This window comes from Danio aesculapii, chromosome 8 (genome assembly GCF_903798145.1).
Source record: "Danio aesculapii chromosome 8, fDanAes4.1, whole genome shotgun sequence".
NCBI lineage: Eukaryota > Metazoa > Chordata > Actinopteri > Cypriniformes > Danionidae > Danio > Danio aesculapii.
The window spans coordinates 46618669-46636609 of NC_079442.1; the positions used below are offsets into that span (position 1 = coordinate 46618669).

The window sequence follows — 17941 nt, forward strand, 5'->3', positions numbered from 1 at the left end:
AAACAATGCTCAGTTGGTACTGATGGGCCCAAAGTGTGCCAAGAAAATATCGCCCACACTATTACACCACCACCAGCAGCCTGCACCACTGATACAAGGCAGGATGGATCCATGCTTTCATGTTGTTGACGCCAAATTCAGACCCATCCGAATGTTGCAGCAGAAATCGAGACTCATCAGACCAGGCAACGTTTTTCCAGTGTTCTATTGTCCAATTTTGTTGAGCCTGTGCGAATTGTACCCTCAGTTTCCTGTTCTTAGCTGACCATGTCTACATGCCTAAATGCATTGGGTTGCTGCCCTGGCTGATTAGAAATTAGTGTTAACGAGCAGTTAGACAGGTGTAACTAATAAAGTGGCCAGTGAGTTGTAAAAATGCGTCTGGTGCAAATGTGCAAAACACATATCAAAATCACTTTTTTAAAATAAATTTTATTTTGTTGTTTATGCTTTGCCAAAGGAGGAAATTAAAACGTTACATTTTATTTACAGCTTTATTTATTTTTGAGGTATTCTAGTATATTTGAGACACTAGATTTGATTCATATATAAATTTGTATTATATATTCATTTATTCATTTTCTTTTCGGCTTAATCCCTTTATTAATCAGGGGTTGCCACAGCGCCAACTTATCCAGCATATATTTTACACAGTGAATGCCCTTCCAGCTGCAACCCATCACTGGGAAACATCCATACACACTCATTCACACACATACACTACAGACAATTTAGCCTACCCAATTCACCTGTACCACATGTCTTTGGACTTGTGGGGGAAACCGGAGCACCCAGAGGAAACCCACACAAACACAGGGAGAACATGCAAACTCCACACAGAAATGCCAACTGACCCAGCCGGAGCTCGAACCAGCGACCTCCTTGCTGTGAGGCAAACGTGCTACCCACTGCGCCACCGTGCAGCCCTTTTATTTCATATTTTCGCATTAATTTAGATTTTTATAAATTAATACATTTTATTATAAATGATTTTTATTTTTTACAATTATTTTAATCTCAGCAGCCAGATACTGTATGTTAAAAAGAGATATTTATTTATTTTGACTATTTGTTTTTTGTTTTTAAATATAATGTCAACTGCCAGATTAATGTTAATAAACTGTAGACTTATTTATTATTTATTCATTCAATTGTTTATCTCTTAAGAAACTTTAGAAAAATATTCTTTATTTAGGATCAGACATAAGATCTGATAATAAGTAAAAAAACATAGAAAAATAGTAAATTTATTCATTATTAACATTTTTTAAATAAAAATTCTGACACTGTAAAAAAAGTTGAGTCAACTCAAAATTGTAAGGCAACTTGCGGCAGAGCTTTTTTGAGTTGACTCAACTTTGAACCCAAGTACTGCACTCGACTCGATTTAAGTTGAGTAAAAGCTGGTTGCCTTAAATTTTTAGGTTAAGTCAACTTTTTTTACAGTGTAGCTATTTTATTTTTGTACTTTAATCTTAGTTTGATTGCGGTCATATTTTCATTAAACATTTTCATTTTAATAGCTATAAGGTACGTTCTCAGTAATTACGTTGCGTGGTGTTGTTGTCATTTTTATTAGCTTTTATTTTTTAATATGCCTACATAATTTATTCATTTTATTTTAGTTTTAGTTGATTTAGTACATCAAGTTAAACTAAATGTAAATAAGAAATATTTTTAAAAAGTCAGATGAAAAAAGTTAACAGTAACAACAGTTAAAAATAATTCAGTCAGCAAAAACAGTCTACAAATTATTGATTGTAGTTGTGCATGAATGGCACAATATGACACTAATAAATCACATTAAATCAACAAAAACATTCAACAGCGACTCTAATAAGCCACATTTAGCTAATAGCACATCCATAACACATGCATCACATATTTTACACCCTCACATTCAGGAAATCCTCGCAGTTTTTAGTACCTGATATCTCTGAATATTGAAAACAGTAGAAAACAGTGACATAAGCGTGCATGAATGCGCAGTATGTTTGCTGTGGATGGCTGGTGGGCCGAACAGGTTTTTCAGACTAAGGAATGCTGGTTTATCTTCATTTATGCAAAAATACACACCCACCTGTCAGTATATAAGCATCAGGATTGTCAGGAGCAGTGTGTGTGTGTTTAGTCATGAGTTTCAGCAGCCGCTCTGTGGGCTCCAACGCTCCAATCCCCCGGCAGGGAAACTCTTATTTCGGCTTTGGGAACATGATGCCGGCATCTGGAGCCCCGATCAGACCTGTGTCTGTGAACAGCAGTCTGCTGGCGCCGGTGGATCTGCAGCTGGACCCAGAGCTGCAGACAGTGCGCATGCAGGAGACACAGCAGATGAAGACGCTCAACAACCGCTTCGCCTCCTTCATCGACAAGGTCTGTTAATTACATCAGACTGAGATTAGAAATTAAATAGAATATTTTTCGACATCTAAATAAATGACAGTAAACGACAATAAACCTTCTCTAAAACACTCGCAGGTTCGCAAACTAGAGCAGGAGAACAAGCTTTTGGAGACCAAATGGCGGCTCCTACAGAAAGAGACTAAAGCGGAGTCTAAACTGGAGCCCATGCTGAAGAATTACAGCACTTCCTTACAGATGCAGCTGGAGAGAGTAAAGAAAGACAAAGAGCAGCTGGACAATGAGCTCAGAAAAGCCCATGCACAGGTCCAGGAGCAAAAGCAGAGGTATTTAAAATCACATCTGCTGAAAACTAGAGTTCAGTTTATCATCAGCAGAGTAATTGTTTCAGTATAAACGTTAAATTCAATATTAATCCTAATATAAATGCTAAATAATGTAAAACAACAACAATACTATTTGCAGCTCTTATCATGGTAACCTAACCACAGCTTAAGGCGTAATATTGTGCATTAGTTTTCACCCCCTTTTCCAATACACAGTTGAAGTCAGAATTATTAGCCCCCCTTGATTTTTTTCTCTTCTTTTTTAAATATTTCCTAAATGATGTTTAACAGAGCAAGGAAATTTTCACAGTGTGTCTGATAATATTTTTTCTTCTGGAGAAAGTCTTATTTGTTTTATTTCGGCAGGAATAAAAGCAGTTTTTAATTTTTTATGAACTATTTTAAGGTTCAAATTATCAGCCCCTTTAAGCTATATTTTTTTTCGATAGTCTACAGAACAAACCATTATTATACAGTAACTTGTCTAATTACCCTAACCTACCTAGTTAACCCTATTAACCTAGTTAAGCCTGTAAATGTCACTTTAAGCTGTATAGACGTGTCTTGAAAAATATCTAGTCAAATATTATTTACTGTCATCGTGTCAAAGATAAAATAAATCAGTTATTAGAAATGAGTTATTAAAACTATTATGTTTAGAAATATGTTGAAGAATTCTCTGTTTAACAGAAATTGGGGAAGAAAATATACCTTTGCAAGTTGAATCAATGCAAACAGATGGATTCAATTAAACTATGTTGACTTCATCTACAATGCTAAACATCTATTTGCCTTCCCACATGAAAAGTACTATAGTAATTTATAGTAAATATAACAGTATTTTTATACCATGCCATAGTAAAGTACTTAAATGAATCCGTTGTGGTACTACTATAGTAACATAATATATTATAGCATAATATACCTTATAGTGGCTGCACTGTGGCGCAGTGGGTAGCACGTTCGCCTCACAGCAAGAAGGTTGCTGGTTCGAGCCTCGATTGGGTCAGTTGGCGTTTCTGAGTGGAGTTTGCATGTTCTCCCTGCGTTTGTGTGGGTTTCCTCCGGGTGCCCCGGTTTCCCCAAAACATGTGGTATAGGTGAATTGGGTAGGCTAAATTGTTCGTAGTGTACACTACAAACTGAACTACACTGTTCCAATTTACTATGACCTTTTATGTGAAGCTGCTTTGACACAATCTACATTGTATAAGCGCTATACAAATAAAGGTGAATTGATATGAATTAAATTGTATGTGTGTGAATGAGTGTGTATGGATGTTTCCCAGTGATGGATTGCAGCTGGAAGGGCTTCCGCTGCATAAAACATGTGCTGGATAAGTTGGTGGTTCATTCCGCTGTGGCGACCCCTGATTAATAAAGGGACTAAGCCGAAAAGAAAATGAATGAATAAATGAATGAACATTTATATGTAATAAAAACTAAAGTATACTAGAGTATTTATTATAGTTTATCAGTTCACTATATGCTGCAGTATGCTGGAGCCTTCATTAACAAAGAGTTGTAAATACTATAATATATACAGTTTAATACACTGTACTATAGTATGGTTCAAAAACACTATAGTATGTATAAATTTATTCAATCATTCATTTTCTTTTCGGTTTAGTCCCTTTATTAATCAGGGGTCGCCACAGTGGAATGAACCGCCAACTTATCCAGCATATGTTTTACGCAACGGATGCCCTTCCAGCTGCAACCCATCACTGGGAAACACCCATACATTCTTTTTCACACACATACACTATGGACAATTTAGCTTACCTGTACAGGATGTCAATAACTTGTGGCGGAAACCGAAGCACCTGGAGAACATGCAAGGAGAACATGCAAACACACAGAAACGAACCAGCGACCTTCTTGCTGTGTGGCGAGAGTGCTACCCACTGCACCACCCACTATAAATTATAACCAGAATATTTTTTCAAGTGGGTTTGGAGAAAATGACTTTGCTCTGTATTCAAGTGTATTTAAAATGTAAAGTAAAATAGTGTAAACAACAACATTGTTTGCAATCAGTACCAGGGTAATCAAAGTTTCAGCCAAAATACAGAATCACGTTTATGTAGGTGGTGCTGCTTCTCTTGACCTACACATTATTATCTCACACAATGTTAAAAATGTATTTTAAAACCTTTGGTAATATGAGGTAAGCTTTAACCATCATAAAAAATGAAAATAAAGTAAAAACTATAAAAAGTGTCTGACATTTTTATACACAATTTGATGATCAGAAACAACAAGCATCATTTAAACGATTGTATTTTACAAATGAGATTTCTTTTAAAGTTTCATATTTTCTGTAATAATTATATTTTACGTTTTATCAATTTAGCCCCATGTTTTTTGTTTAGTTTTATTTGTATTACTCTATTTACATTTATTTATTTTTATTTTTTGTATTTTGTATTACTTTTTATATTATTTCTTTGGTTGCTTAAAATACTAAATCTCTAATTTCCACCTTTAGAAACATTTTTAAAAGGTTATTTGTAAGTTATTTATCTTATATTTATATTTGATTTAAGCTGTAGTTCAATTGCTAATCTTATATTTTTGATTTCAGTAAACAACAACAACAATAATAATAATAATAATAATACTTAATAAAAAAGTTAATAAGACTTATTTTATTTCAATTTATTTCAACAACATCTTTCATCTAATGCTTCATCTAACATTTAAATATTATATATATATAAAAAAAAAAAATATATATATATATATATAATAGGTGGACATAAATTAATTTTTTTATCTAGATTAATCTCACTGTAATCTTGGAATTAATCTAGATTAAAATGGCATTCAGAATATGTGTGCTACTCCAATAATGACTAAATGTAAGCCTTTGAGAACGGGTTTTTCAAGCCAGGTGGCGCATTAGACCAGGGGCTCATCTCCCAAAATGCATCACAAACTGCTTGAGAAACTGTTCTACTATGATAATTAGTGATGAAAATAAATTATGTTCTATAAAATGTACTTGTGTTTACTAACTGTTTATTCAGTTAAACATGAATGTTGAACTGTAGGCCTACATAAGCTCCAAACAGCGATCCGACTTAAGACATGGAGTATGCATATATTAGTGGCATTACTGAAGTAAACACCGCAATCAAACTATTACAGTCATGTAGGACTTTTCGTCATAGTTTCCGACAAGATCCGACGGCTGTCACACAGACACACACACACACACACACACACACACACACACACACACACACACACACACACACACACACACACACATGCGTGCACACACACGCGTGCACACACACACGCGTGCACACACACACACGCGTGCACACACACACACACACACACACAGACACACACACACACACACACACACACACACACACACACAAACCCACACTAGCACACATCGAGAACACACATTTTTCTTTCCATTTGACTTGCGTTATTAAATTCCATAACACTCACCAGTCCTTGCTCCTTATTTGCGTCTAATACTCCAGTTTGTCACGGAGGCATAAATAAAATGTTCATGAGTGAAGGTGAAACTGGCGCAGTTAAAGTCACCCAACATTACAGGAAACTCGTACATGAAAGCCCTTCACGTAAACACCTTAATTATATTATTGTCTATTAAGGCAAATAACTAGATTACAGATGTCCATGTAAGCGTAGTCAGTATTGTCTTCGAAGTAGGTAAAAGATCCAGAAGGGCATCCTGCTGATCTGATTCAGAAGGGCACTTTTTTGTCAGATGGCTCACCTGTTTGATCTTCATTCACCGTCATTCATTTTAAAAAGCACCCGCTCCACTTCATTTGTATATGTTTTACTCGAACGCATAAACTCTACAGGTGCCTGATAGTTAGATGTGGAGCTAATATTAATCAGATTTATTTAACAATTAATTTAGAGAGTTAATTTAAGAATTAATTTAACAGTAGGAATACACACAGGTTTGAAGACTCGTTCTCGCCCCCTACAGTGCAATTCGACCAGGTATACGTACGCGCTAAGATATCAAGGTGAAAGTCATCATAGCTTGCATAGAATAGACCCAGCTCCCAACCCAACTTTGAAAATAGATTAATGGCGATATTTTTTTAAAATCGCCTGATAAGAGTCTAACGCAGCACGTTAACGCAGATAACGGCCCACCACTAATACATATATATATATATATATATAAACACTGTTTTGAACAGCTTTAGCTAACAATAGCAGCACTGAGTGCAGGCATCATATAGCAAATGTTGTATACTAGCATGCAGCTTCTCTTTGCAGGTATGAAGATGAGATTGGCAACAGAAACAAAGCTGAAAATGAGTTTGTTCTTCTGAAAAAGGTAAGACAGATTTAGACCAAGGTCATGGCCGGTGATTAAAAACTCATTGTTCTGTTGTTTATATTCATATTGGTTGTATGTTGTGTTGTATTTTGAGTTATGTATGCATGCTTATTTACTTCAATTAATATATATATTTTTATCTTTTATATGTGTGTGTGTGTGTGTGTGTGTGTGTGTGTATGTGTGTGTGTGTGTGTGTGTAGGAGCCATTATATAAAATGGCTCCCAAACACTCACTCCGGGTGGGTAGTTGTAGGAGTAGTTTGTACTACTGGAGAGAGTGTGTGATACTGGAGAGAGTGTGTGTTTTGTTCAGATCGTTTGATTTAGCTGAACAAGCCTGTAAATATTGTATAGTTTATTTTTATTTAATGTTATTTTGTCACTTTCGCCTTTTTTGCGGTTAGTTACCAATAATAATCCTACCCAAGTTACTTCTTCTTGCCTCTAAACTAACTTCTTCTGACAGGACGTGGACACGACATACTTGGGTAAAATTGCCCTGGAGGAAAAATTAGAAACAATCCAGGAAGAGCTGAACTTTTTCAAGAGCTTCTATGAGCAGGTAAAATGCAAACCCAGATGCATGACAGAAACACACAGATGTTTGAGATGATCTGAGGTGGATTTGACTTCACCTGTAGGAGCTGGAGGAGCTGCGGGACGAGGTGAAGGACACGTCTGTAGTGGTGCAGATGGACAACAGCCGAAATCTGAACATGCAGAAGATCCTCGCTGACGTCAAGAGCCAGTATGAGGAGATTTTAGCCCACAGTCGCAAGGAAGCCGAGGCCTGGTACAAAAACAAGGTGAGGAGGATCCCATCTGCCAAAACACTAGAAACATGACATTATTGAGACTCTTACAGAAAATAAATATATCAGATAGGTTAGGTTTAGGTCATGTATTCAGATTATTTTAGGATTACATTGTAAAAAAGTGTTGTGAAATGTACAGTATTACTGGCAATTTTGCAGTCCCCCTGGTTTTACAGCCCAATTGTAGTTGTTAATTTACAGTGCACTTGTACATTTTACAGTATTACTGTCAACCGAAATTGCCAGTAATACTGCAAATTTTACAGCAATGTTTTACAGTCCAGGGATTTTGTTTGACTTTACAAAGTAATATAAACATATGTATAATAACATAAACAAATTAATAATAAAAACATATACAATTAAATTCAAAATTGTTAGCCCTCCTTTCTTCTTTTGAAATTATTTTCTGAGTGCTATTTAATAGAGATTTTTTTTCAAACGTTTAAAAAAATAATAGTTTAAATAACTAATTTCTATCGTCTTTGCCTTGATGACAGAACATAATATTTTACCTTTTTATTTTGTAAGATACTAGCATTCTGTAAATTCAGCTTAATTTAGTATTCAGCTTAAAGTATTCAGCTTGAAGTGCAATTTAAAAGTTTAACTAGGTTAATTGGGTTAAATAGGCAAGTTAGAATAATTATCGGCAAGTCACCGGGCAACAGTGGTTTGTTCTGTGGAAAATGTTAAATATAATGTCTTAAGGGGGCTAATAATATTGAATATAATATTTAAAAATGCCTTCATTCCAGTTAAGCTAAAAGAAATAAGGTGTTCAACAAAAGACAAAAATATTATAGGAAATACTGTGAAATGCTCCGTTACACATTGCATGAGAAATATTTAGAAAAGTATAAGCATTTTAGCCTTTTAAAAAGATTTCTCAAGTCAGTGTCTCCAGGATTTTGCACGTCCAAATGTTCTTGAGATAAAAAAACAACAATTTTACAATATTTTGTGTATTTTCACAGATAAAACACAAGAATTAAGTTCAATTAAATTATTTCTATAGTGCTTTTACATGGTAGATTGCGACTAAGCTGCTTAACATAGAAGTTGAAGTAGAAGATAGAATTGAAATAGAAACATTGTCAGTCCAGTTTTCAGAGTTGAAGTTCAGTTCAGTGTGGTTTAATTTTCACTGCTGAAAGTACAAACACTGAAGAGCAAATCCATCGATGTGCAGCTCCACAAGTCCCACTTAAAGCAAATAATAGCAAAACAATTCAGAAAGACATCACAAAACCAATCAGTTTTTGGCTGCAAATACCTAAAAATGACCCTAGAAATCCTGGAGGGACTGCCAAGTGCTGTTTATTTTTTTCAACAATTCTTTTCAACATAATAGTTCTAATAACTACATTTCTTTTGTCTTTGCTATGATAACTCGATATTTTGCAAGATACTAGTAATCAGTTTGGTATAAGAACAGTGTGAGGATCAGATCTGCTGAAACACTAGAGCAGAAACATGAGATTATTAGAGACGTTTCTCAAGAGAAAAAAAGAAGAAAGCCTAAAGCAAAGATTATACTTTCTCATTTAATCTCCATGAAGGGCAAGTGAGATCTTGAGATGGTATCTGTTATTTCCGGCAGGTTCTCATGTTTTAAATACTGTAATCTCAAGAGTTTAAACTTTTGAACTCAAACAGCATATTATAGGATGGCTGAGGTGAACTTTCTGGTTTAATGCAATCGTTCATATTCCACGGCACCCATAATCCTCATTCAAGGCATTCATCCTAAAATTTAAGCTAAGATAGCTAGATATTTTGACTTTAAATTTATTTATTAAGATAATAAACTCCCTTGATACATACCATCTCATTTTCAGGAGGGTGTCTACAATGTATCGCATCACATAATAACACAAGACAACAAAACATTCATTCATTCATTTTCTTTTCGGCTTAGTCCTTTCATTAATCTGGGGTCGCCACAGCTGAATGAACCACCAACTTATCCAGCATATGTTCTATGCAGCGGATGCCCTTCCAGCTGTAACCCATCACTGGGAAACATCCATACACACCCATTCTCTCACACACACACCCATTCTCACACACACACACCCATTCTCACACACATGCATGCACACACGCACGCACGCACGCACGCATGCACGCACGCACACACACACACACTACGGCCAATTTAGCCTACCCAATTCACCTCTACCACATGTCTTTGGACTGTGGGGGAAACCGGAGCACCCGGACGAAACCCACGCCAACACGGGGAGAACATGCAAACTCCACACAGAAATGCCAAGTGACCCAGCCGAGACTTAAACCTGCGACCTTCTTGCTGTGAGGCGATTGTGCTACCCACTGCGCCACCGTGCTGCCCGAAAACAAAACAAAACACTATATATTATAAAACATCCAGGAAACAACAACAAAATACTAACACTAACGAAAGGGATAAAAAGCATCACAAGACTATCAGAGAAAAAAAAACAATACAAAATATACCACAAAACAAAGTACAATCCAAAGTAAAAATTCATTAGGTTTCCTAGGGCCCAAAGCAGCCGCTTACCTTGCTTAAATCAGCCCCTGAATATTACATGAATAAATACATTCATACACTGTAAACCCAACAGTCAACTTTATCAAATGAATTGAGTGTAGCAAACTCAAAATTGACTGAAAGTTAATTCTACCCATTTGAAAGAGTTTTGAACTCAGTGTTGAAGGTAATGAGATAATTAAATAGTTCACAGTAATCATATAAATTCGTTTTTTTTAACTCAAATGGTTTGTAGCAATCGGTTTCCTCAATGGGTTTGAGTTGCTTTAACTTGTTGGGTTTTACAGAACTCAGCTGGTTTGAGTTCTCTTCATTTATTGGGTTTTACTGTGCTCAAATTGTTTCGTTTACTTAAATGGATTAAGTTCACAGTACTCATTAGGATTCGTTTTTCAACTTCAGTGGTTTGTTGCAATTGTTTTCCTCTAATGGTTTGAGTAACCTTAACTTTTTGGGTTTTACAGTGTGTGCGAATATTTATAATGACGTAAAATTCTTTTATACGTATTTTTACAATATTATTCACTTTTGCTATTATTAACAATAGAAATATTATGTTTATTATTGTGTTGTTTAAAATTGGTACTTTTAAGCTTATATTGTTAAATTTTCAGAAAAGTGGTGTAAAAGTACAAAAATAAAACCTCTGCAAACGTGGAAATGACATTTATTTATTTATTTATTTACATGTAAATGTTTTATAACTAATATTTTATACATGGACGATACGGTGGCTCAATGGTTAGCTCTGTCACCTCACAGCAAGAAGGTTGCTGGTTTGAGCCTCGGCTGGGTCAATTGGCATTTTTGTGTGCAGTTTGCATGTTCTCCCCTTGTTGGTGTGGGTTTCCTCAGGGTGCTCCAGTTTCCCCCACAGTCCAAACACATGTGCTATGGGTGAATTGAATAAACTAAATTGTCCATAGTGAATGAGTATGTATGGATGTTTCCCAGTACTGGGTTGCAGCTGGAAGGGCATCAACTGTGTAAAACTAATACAGGATGAATTGACAGTTTATTCCGCTGTAGCGACCCCTGATGAATAAACGGAATAAGCAGAAGGAAAATTAATGAATGTATGTACTCCTACATCATATACAAAAGTCAGAATTTAAAGCAGGTCAAAACATTTGATCAATGCTGTCCTAAAACTATTTAACAACACCTGTTCTTATCTTAGGACCATTTTTTAAAATCTTTTTGCTCCACTTCAAATGTTGACTACTCTATATGTATGAAATGTAAATGTACAGTGTATATATACACAGTTGAAGTCAGAATTATTATAATAGTTTTTTTTTTGTTTTTTTTTTCACAAATGGCGTTTAACAGAGCATGGACATTTTTACAGTATTTCCTATAATATTTTTTCTTCTAAATAAAGCCTTAGTTGTGTTATTTCGGTTAGAATAAAAGCAGTTTTGAATTTTTAAACACAATTTTAAGGTCAATATAATTAGCACCCTCAAGCAATGTTTTTCGATTGTCTACAGAACAAACCACTGTTATACAATTTGCCTAATTACGCTAACTTGCCTAATTAACCTAAGCCTTAAATGTCAATTTATGCTGAATGCTAGTATCTTGAAAAATATCTAGTCAAATATTATGCGCTGTCATCACGGCAAAGATAAAAGAAATCAGTTATTAGAGATGAGTTATTAAAACTATTATGTTTAGAAATGTGCTGAAAATAATTTCTCTTTGTTAAACAGAAATTGGGGAATAAAATATACAGGTGGCTAATAATTTTGACCTCAACTGTGTATATATAGATATTAATAAATCTGTATTTATATCTACGTATACCTCATGATTGTGCATATACCTGTTTTCCTCCATAGTTTGACTTGGTTTCATTTCAAGCTAACCAGTGCAGCACAGAGCTGAAAAACAACAAAGGTGCAATAGATGAGTTGAAAAGGAAAATCCAGCGCCTGCAAAATGACATCACCTCAGCTAAATCACAGGTAAATTTCCAGATAACACTGTTCATCGGTTCGTTTATTTACAATGAAACTGATTGTATCTGTCAGTAAAAGCACAGATGCCTTTCAATACTATCTAAGAGGGGATCTTTTAAAGGGCCGGGCCTGTAGATGCATGTTAGCAGCTTGTTCTGAGTAATTTTGCATTTCTGACACCCTTACAGTGTGAGAACGTGGAGGAGAAAATCAAAGAGGCGGAGTGTGATGGCAAGGAGGCCGTGCTTGATGCCACTGAGCAAATCCGCCTGTTGGAGCAGGCACTGCAGAAAGCCAAAATGGAAATGGCCAGACAACTTCGAGATTACCAGGAGCTGATGAACCTCAAACTGGCTCTGGATATCGAGATCGCCACGTATAAGAAACTACTGGAGGGAGAAGAAGACAGGTAAGACTGTGAAGCCGGAGTGCCTCACTTAGTATTGATTTTAAATACTACATTAACTACTTATCTTTAATATATATATATATATATATATATATATATATATATATATATATATATATATATATATATATATATATATACAGTGAGCAAAATAAGTATTGAATACGTCATCATTTTTCTCAAAACTCATAATTCTAAAGGTGCTGTTGACTTGAAATTTTCATCAGATGTTGGTAACAACCAAAGAAATTCATATATATGCAAATAAAACTAATTAGATTACAAATTAAGTTATGTGTAATAAAATTAAATGACACAGGGAACACATGAAGAAAGGAAGGTGTAGAAAGGCAGTGAAAGCCCAGACAGAAGCTGAAATCTCTCAGTAGTTCTTCAGCAACCCTCTGCCCTTCCTATTTGTAAACTAATATTCGCTCCTTCAGTCTAATATCTACATTTACAGGAGGATGAAGATGAAACCAGACATTTCAGCAAGACAATGATCCAAACGCAGCCCAGGAAACTCTCAAATGCTTTCAGAGAAAGAAAATCAAGCTGTAGAATGGCCCAGCCAATCACCTGACTTGAATCCAATAGAAAATACAACATAAAGATCAGATTTGATAGACGAGACCCACAGAAGCATCAAAATTTTGAAACTCTGTTGAAGTCTGTGAGAAACTCACACCTGAGCAATGCATGTGAATTCATTCTCCATATGAGAGGCGTCTTTAAGCTGCCGTCACCATAAAAGCCTTTTGTATAAAGTATTAAATACATTTCAGTAGTTCAGTATTTTCTCCTTGTGTCATTTTTATTGTTTTTTCACATAACAAAGTTTTCAGATTTTTTTGTTTTGTTTTGTTTTATTTTCATGTATGTATTGTTTGGGTTTTCACCAAAATTTCACCATGTGAACAGCCTCTTTAGAAATATTATTCCCAGGAAAAAACATGACATGTTCAATATTTATTTTTCCCACTATACTTCAAACGTATAACAAACTATATATATATATATATATATATATATATATATATATATATATATATATATATATATATATATATATATATATATATATATATATATATATATATATATAATATTTTTACATTATATATTTATCCCATTAAATATATGTTAAATTCAATGAAATCAGTGAGGATGATGAAAAATAATAACTTCTGAAATCTGGTTTCTCTCACATTAGGATTGGCCGATAATTCACTTTAAACATCCATCCAAGAATCGGAATGATCAAGAATCTGATTATACAAACATCTTTAAATCAATCCCTGTGTTTTACTGTCAAGGGGAGGCCTAAGAGGGGTGAAAAATTGCCAAAAGGAGAGAAGATATAAAGTATAACATTTGCATTGTACTCGAATATTATTTCATTAAGTGTTTTTTTTTGCTGTTACGTTACTTTAAACAAATTCTTAAAAATAAAACAGTTTTGTGTATCTTTATGTGCTCAATGCCTTATTTTTACTAAAATATTTATTTGTTTTTCATTAATTAATTTTCCTTCACCTTAGTCGCTTTATTCGTCAGGGGGTGCCACAGCGGAATGAACTCCCAACTTATCCAGCACGTTTTACACAGCGGATGCCTTTCCAGCCGCAACCCAGAACACCCATACACACTCATTCATGCACATACACTACGGCCAATTTAGCTTATTCATTTCATCAATATCGCATGTGTTTGGACTGGGGAAACCGGAGCACCCGGAGGAAACCCACGCCAACACGGGGAGAACATGCAAACTCCACACAGAAATGCCAACTGACCCAGCCGGGATTCAAACCAGCGACCTTCTTGCTGTGAGGTGACAGTGCTAACCACTGAGCCACTGTGTCGCCTTATTTGTTTTATTGGTGTTATTTGACAATTCCTTCATGATTTTTTTAATGTTGGGTTCCACACAATAGATTTGCGTTGGGACAACATAAGGGAATTAAGTTAGCTTATTAGTTTTTACAAATTTAAGTGGATTGAACTTAAACAATTAAGTTGTCCCCAAAAACTCAAGAATTGTGTTGTTTCGGATCATTTTATAAATAATTTTGAGTGTATGCACATTATGTATGATTTTTTTCTTATTTACCCATTCAAACTGTTCCTCCAAAAAGACAATAACAATTATTTTAAAAGTTCATAAAGGTCAATATTTGTAAATTGAGATTTATATATCATCTAAAAGCTCAATAATTATTGATGTATGGTTTACAGTTGGTAAAGTTGTCCAAAAGTATGCACTGTCATCTCACAGCAAGAAGGTCGCTGGTTCGAGTCCAAGCTGGGCCAGTTGGCATTTCTGTGTGGAGTTTGCATGTTCTCCCCGTGTTGGCGTGGGTTTCCTCCAGGTGCTCCGGTTTCCCCCACAGTGCAGAAACCTGCGCCATAAGTGAATTGAATAAACTAAATTGGCCATAGTGTATAAGTGTGGATGGGTATTTCCAAGTACTGGGTTGCAGCTAGAAGGGCATCCGCTGCACAAAACATATGCTGAATAAGTTGGCGATTCATTCTGCTGCGGTGACGCCAGATTAATAATGGGAGCATTATATAACCATATATGTATACACACATTAGCATACATTTATTTATCTATCAGTTAAGCATCTTCTATTTATTTATAGCAACAATATCAGGTCTTCTACTTGAGAGATATATACATATATATACATATACATATATATATATATATATACATATATATACATATATACATATATATACATATATACATATATATACATATATACATATATATACATATATACATATATATATATATATATATATATATATATATATATATATATATATATATACATATATATACATATACATATATACATATATATATATATATATATATACATATATATATATATATACACATATATATATATATATACATATATATACATATACATATATATACATATATATATATATATATATATATATATATATATATATATATATATATATATATATATACATATATACATATATATACATATATATATATATATATATACGATGGTGCTAAAGGAGGAGATTGCCTTGTTTGCCCATAATTTAAATCTGTTATCCAATCTGTTTGGTGTAAAATCTGAATCATAAGCAATCCATTTAAACAATCTAAAACTTTTAATAACATAATGTATTTTTGGTTATGGCCAAAATTATAACTTTGTCTGCAAGATACGACAAAAAAAAGTTTTTCTATTTAATTTTTACTTTCTTTTATTTATTGCTTCCTTTACATTCATTATTTAATGATGTTTAAGCAGTAAACTGGTCATAATATGGTATGTATCTGTTTTGCCCTTAGGTGTGTATTACACGAAACTAATTCAAATTACATAAGTGTACAAGACACCGAGTCATGCGAGGAATCTGAAGCACTCTAAACTAGTTTTTCATTCAAGAACCGCTGTGATTAGAGGTCAAACGTTTTACAAAAACCATGGTCTAAAGCTAATAAAGGGGTGAAGCAAGAGTTTGTGTCGTTTTGTCCTCAGGGGGAAAAACAGGACAGATAAGATTCCAAGGAAAGCAGCGCATGAAAAAACAACACAACACAACACCCCCTCAAGACCTTATCCAAACACCTTTACACAAACACACAGATATGATGAAACAACAAATTACGACACTTTTCACATGATTGATTCTCCTGGCCATGCCAAGAAAAACACAGAACAAAACATACAGAAACTGAAACAATACTGTAACTGTAAAATAAACAGCATTTTAAATGTAATCCTGGACAACAAAACTAGTCATAAGAGTAATTTATTTTTGGAAATTGAGATTTATACAGCGACAGCGGGGAAATAAGTATTGAACATGTCATGATTTTTTTGTGGGAATGATATTTGTAAACGAGCTGTTGACATGGAATTGAACCAGATTTTGGTAAAAACCCAAACTATACAAATATAAAAATATAACAAAACAAATCTGAAAAATTACTTATGTGTATGACAATGAAATAACACAAGGAGAATATGCTGAACTATTGAAATGTATTTAATACTTTATATAAAAGGCTTTTTTTTGGTGACGGCAGCTTAAAGATGCCTCTTATATGGAGAATGAAGTCACATGCATTGCTCAGGTGAGTTTCTCACAGATTTCAACAGAGTATAAAAATCTTGATGGTTCTGTGGGTCTCGTCTATCAAATCTGATCTTTATTTTGTATTTTATATTGGATTCAAGTCAGGTGATTGGCTGGGCCATTCTACAGCTTGGTTTTCTTTCTCTGAAAGCATTTGAGAGTTTCCTTGGCTGCGTTTTGGATCCTTGTCTTTCTGAAATGTTTCATCTTCATCATCTTGCTAATGTAGATGTTAGACTGAAGGAGCGCATAGTCATTTCCAATGAGGAAGGGCAGAGGGTTGCTAGAGAACTACTGAGAGATTTCAGCTGCTGTTTGGGCTTTCACTGCCTTTCTACACCTCCCTTTCTTCATGTGTTGTTTTCTTTGCATATATGGATTTCTTTGGTTTTTACCAACACCCCAGAAAATTGTAAGTCAACAGCACCATTAGAAATGTTTTCTGAGAAAAATGATGACATGTTCAATACTTATTTTCCCCGCTGTACATCATCTGAAAGCAAACTCCACACAGACATGCCAACTGGCCCAGCCGGGACTCGAACCAGCGACCTTCTTGCTGCATAAAGTTTACTGTATAAAAACTAAAGTAGAGCACACTATTCATTTCAGGTTATCACTAATGTAAATGTTCACTAATGTAAATTCTAGCATTCATTAACAAAGTGTTGTAAATACAATAATATATGAGCAATTCCAGCGTTATGGATGTGACATTGCAGTAAAAACTCAAAACATAAATTCACAGAGAAAGTATATGTTAACATTTTTTTGAAACATCTGTTTATATTTTCCAAAACAACTAATATAGTTGTGAGATCAGAAAAATATCAATCTGTAAACATGTTTTATATTTTAAATGAGGAAAAAAACATGCGTTATGGATGTGACCAAAAAAGGTAGCGAGTTTACAGTGTACTATATACTTTGTAGAAATTCTGTGAATTAAACTGCCCAACTCAACAGGAACAATGATAATCAAAAGAATAAAAGTTGGCTCACTATAAAACAAATATGATTGATTTTATTT

At 34.4% G+C, this 17941-nt stretch overlaps 1 protein-coding gene across 2 annotated transcripts; it reads left to right on the forward strand.

Annotated features, from left to right (window-relative positions):
* The first annotated feature begins 2106 nt into the window (after nt 1-2106).
* Nucleotides 2107-14238, forward strand: si:dkey-222n6.2 (keratin, type II cytoskeletal 8). Of its 2 annotated transcripts, none has more exons than XM_056464457.1 (8): nt 2107-2373; nt 2479-2687; nt 6975-7035; nt 7508-7603; nt 7683-7847; nt 12240-12365; nt 12548-12768; nt 13982-14238. In XM_056464457.1, exons 1-8 carry the CDS (start codon nt 2134-2136, stop codon nt 13992-13994), a joined length of 1131 nt encoding a protein of 376 aa, XP_056320432.1. In that variant the 5' UTR covers nt 2107-2133; the 3' UTR covers nt 13995-14238. The 2 variants fall into 2 exon arrangements, with proteins under 2 accessions (XP_056320432.1, XP_056320433.1); XM_056464458.1 differs by having other exon boundaries at nt 12554-12768.
* The last annotated feature ends 3703 nt before the right edge of the window (nt 14239-17941 follow it).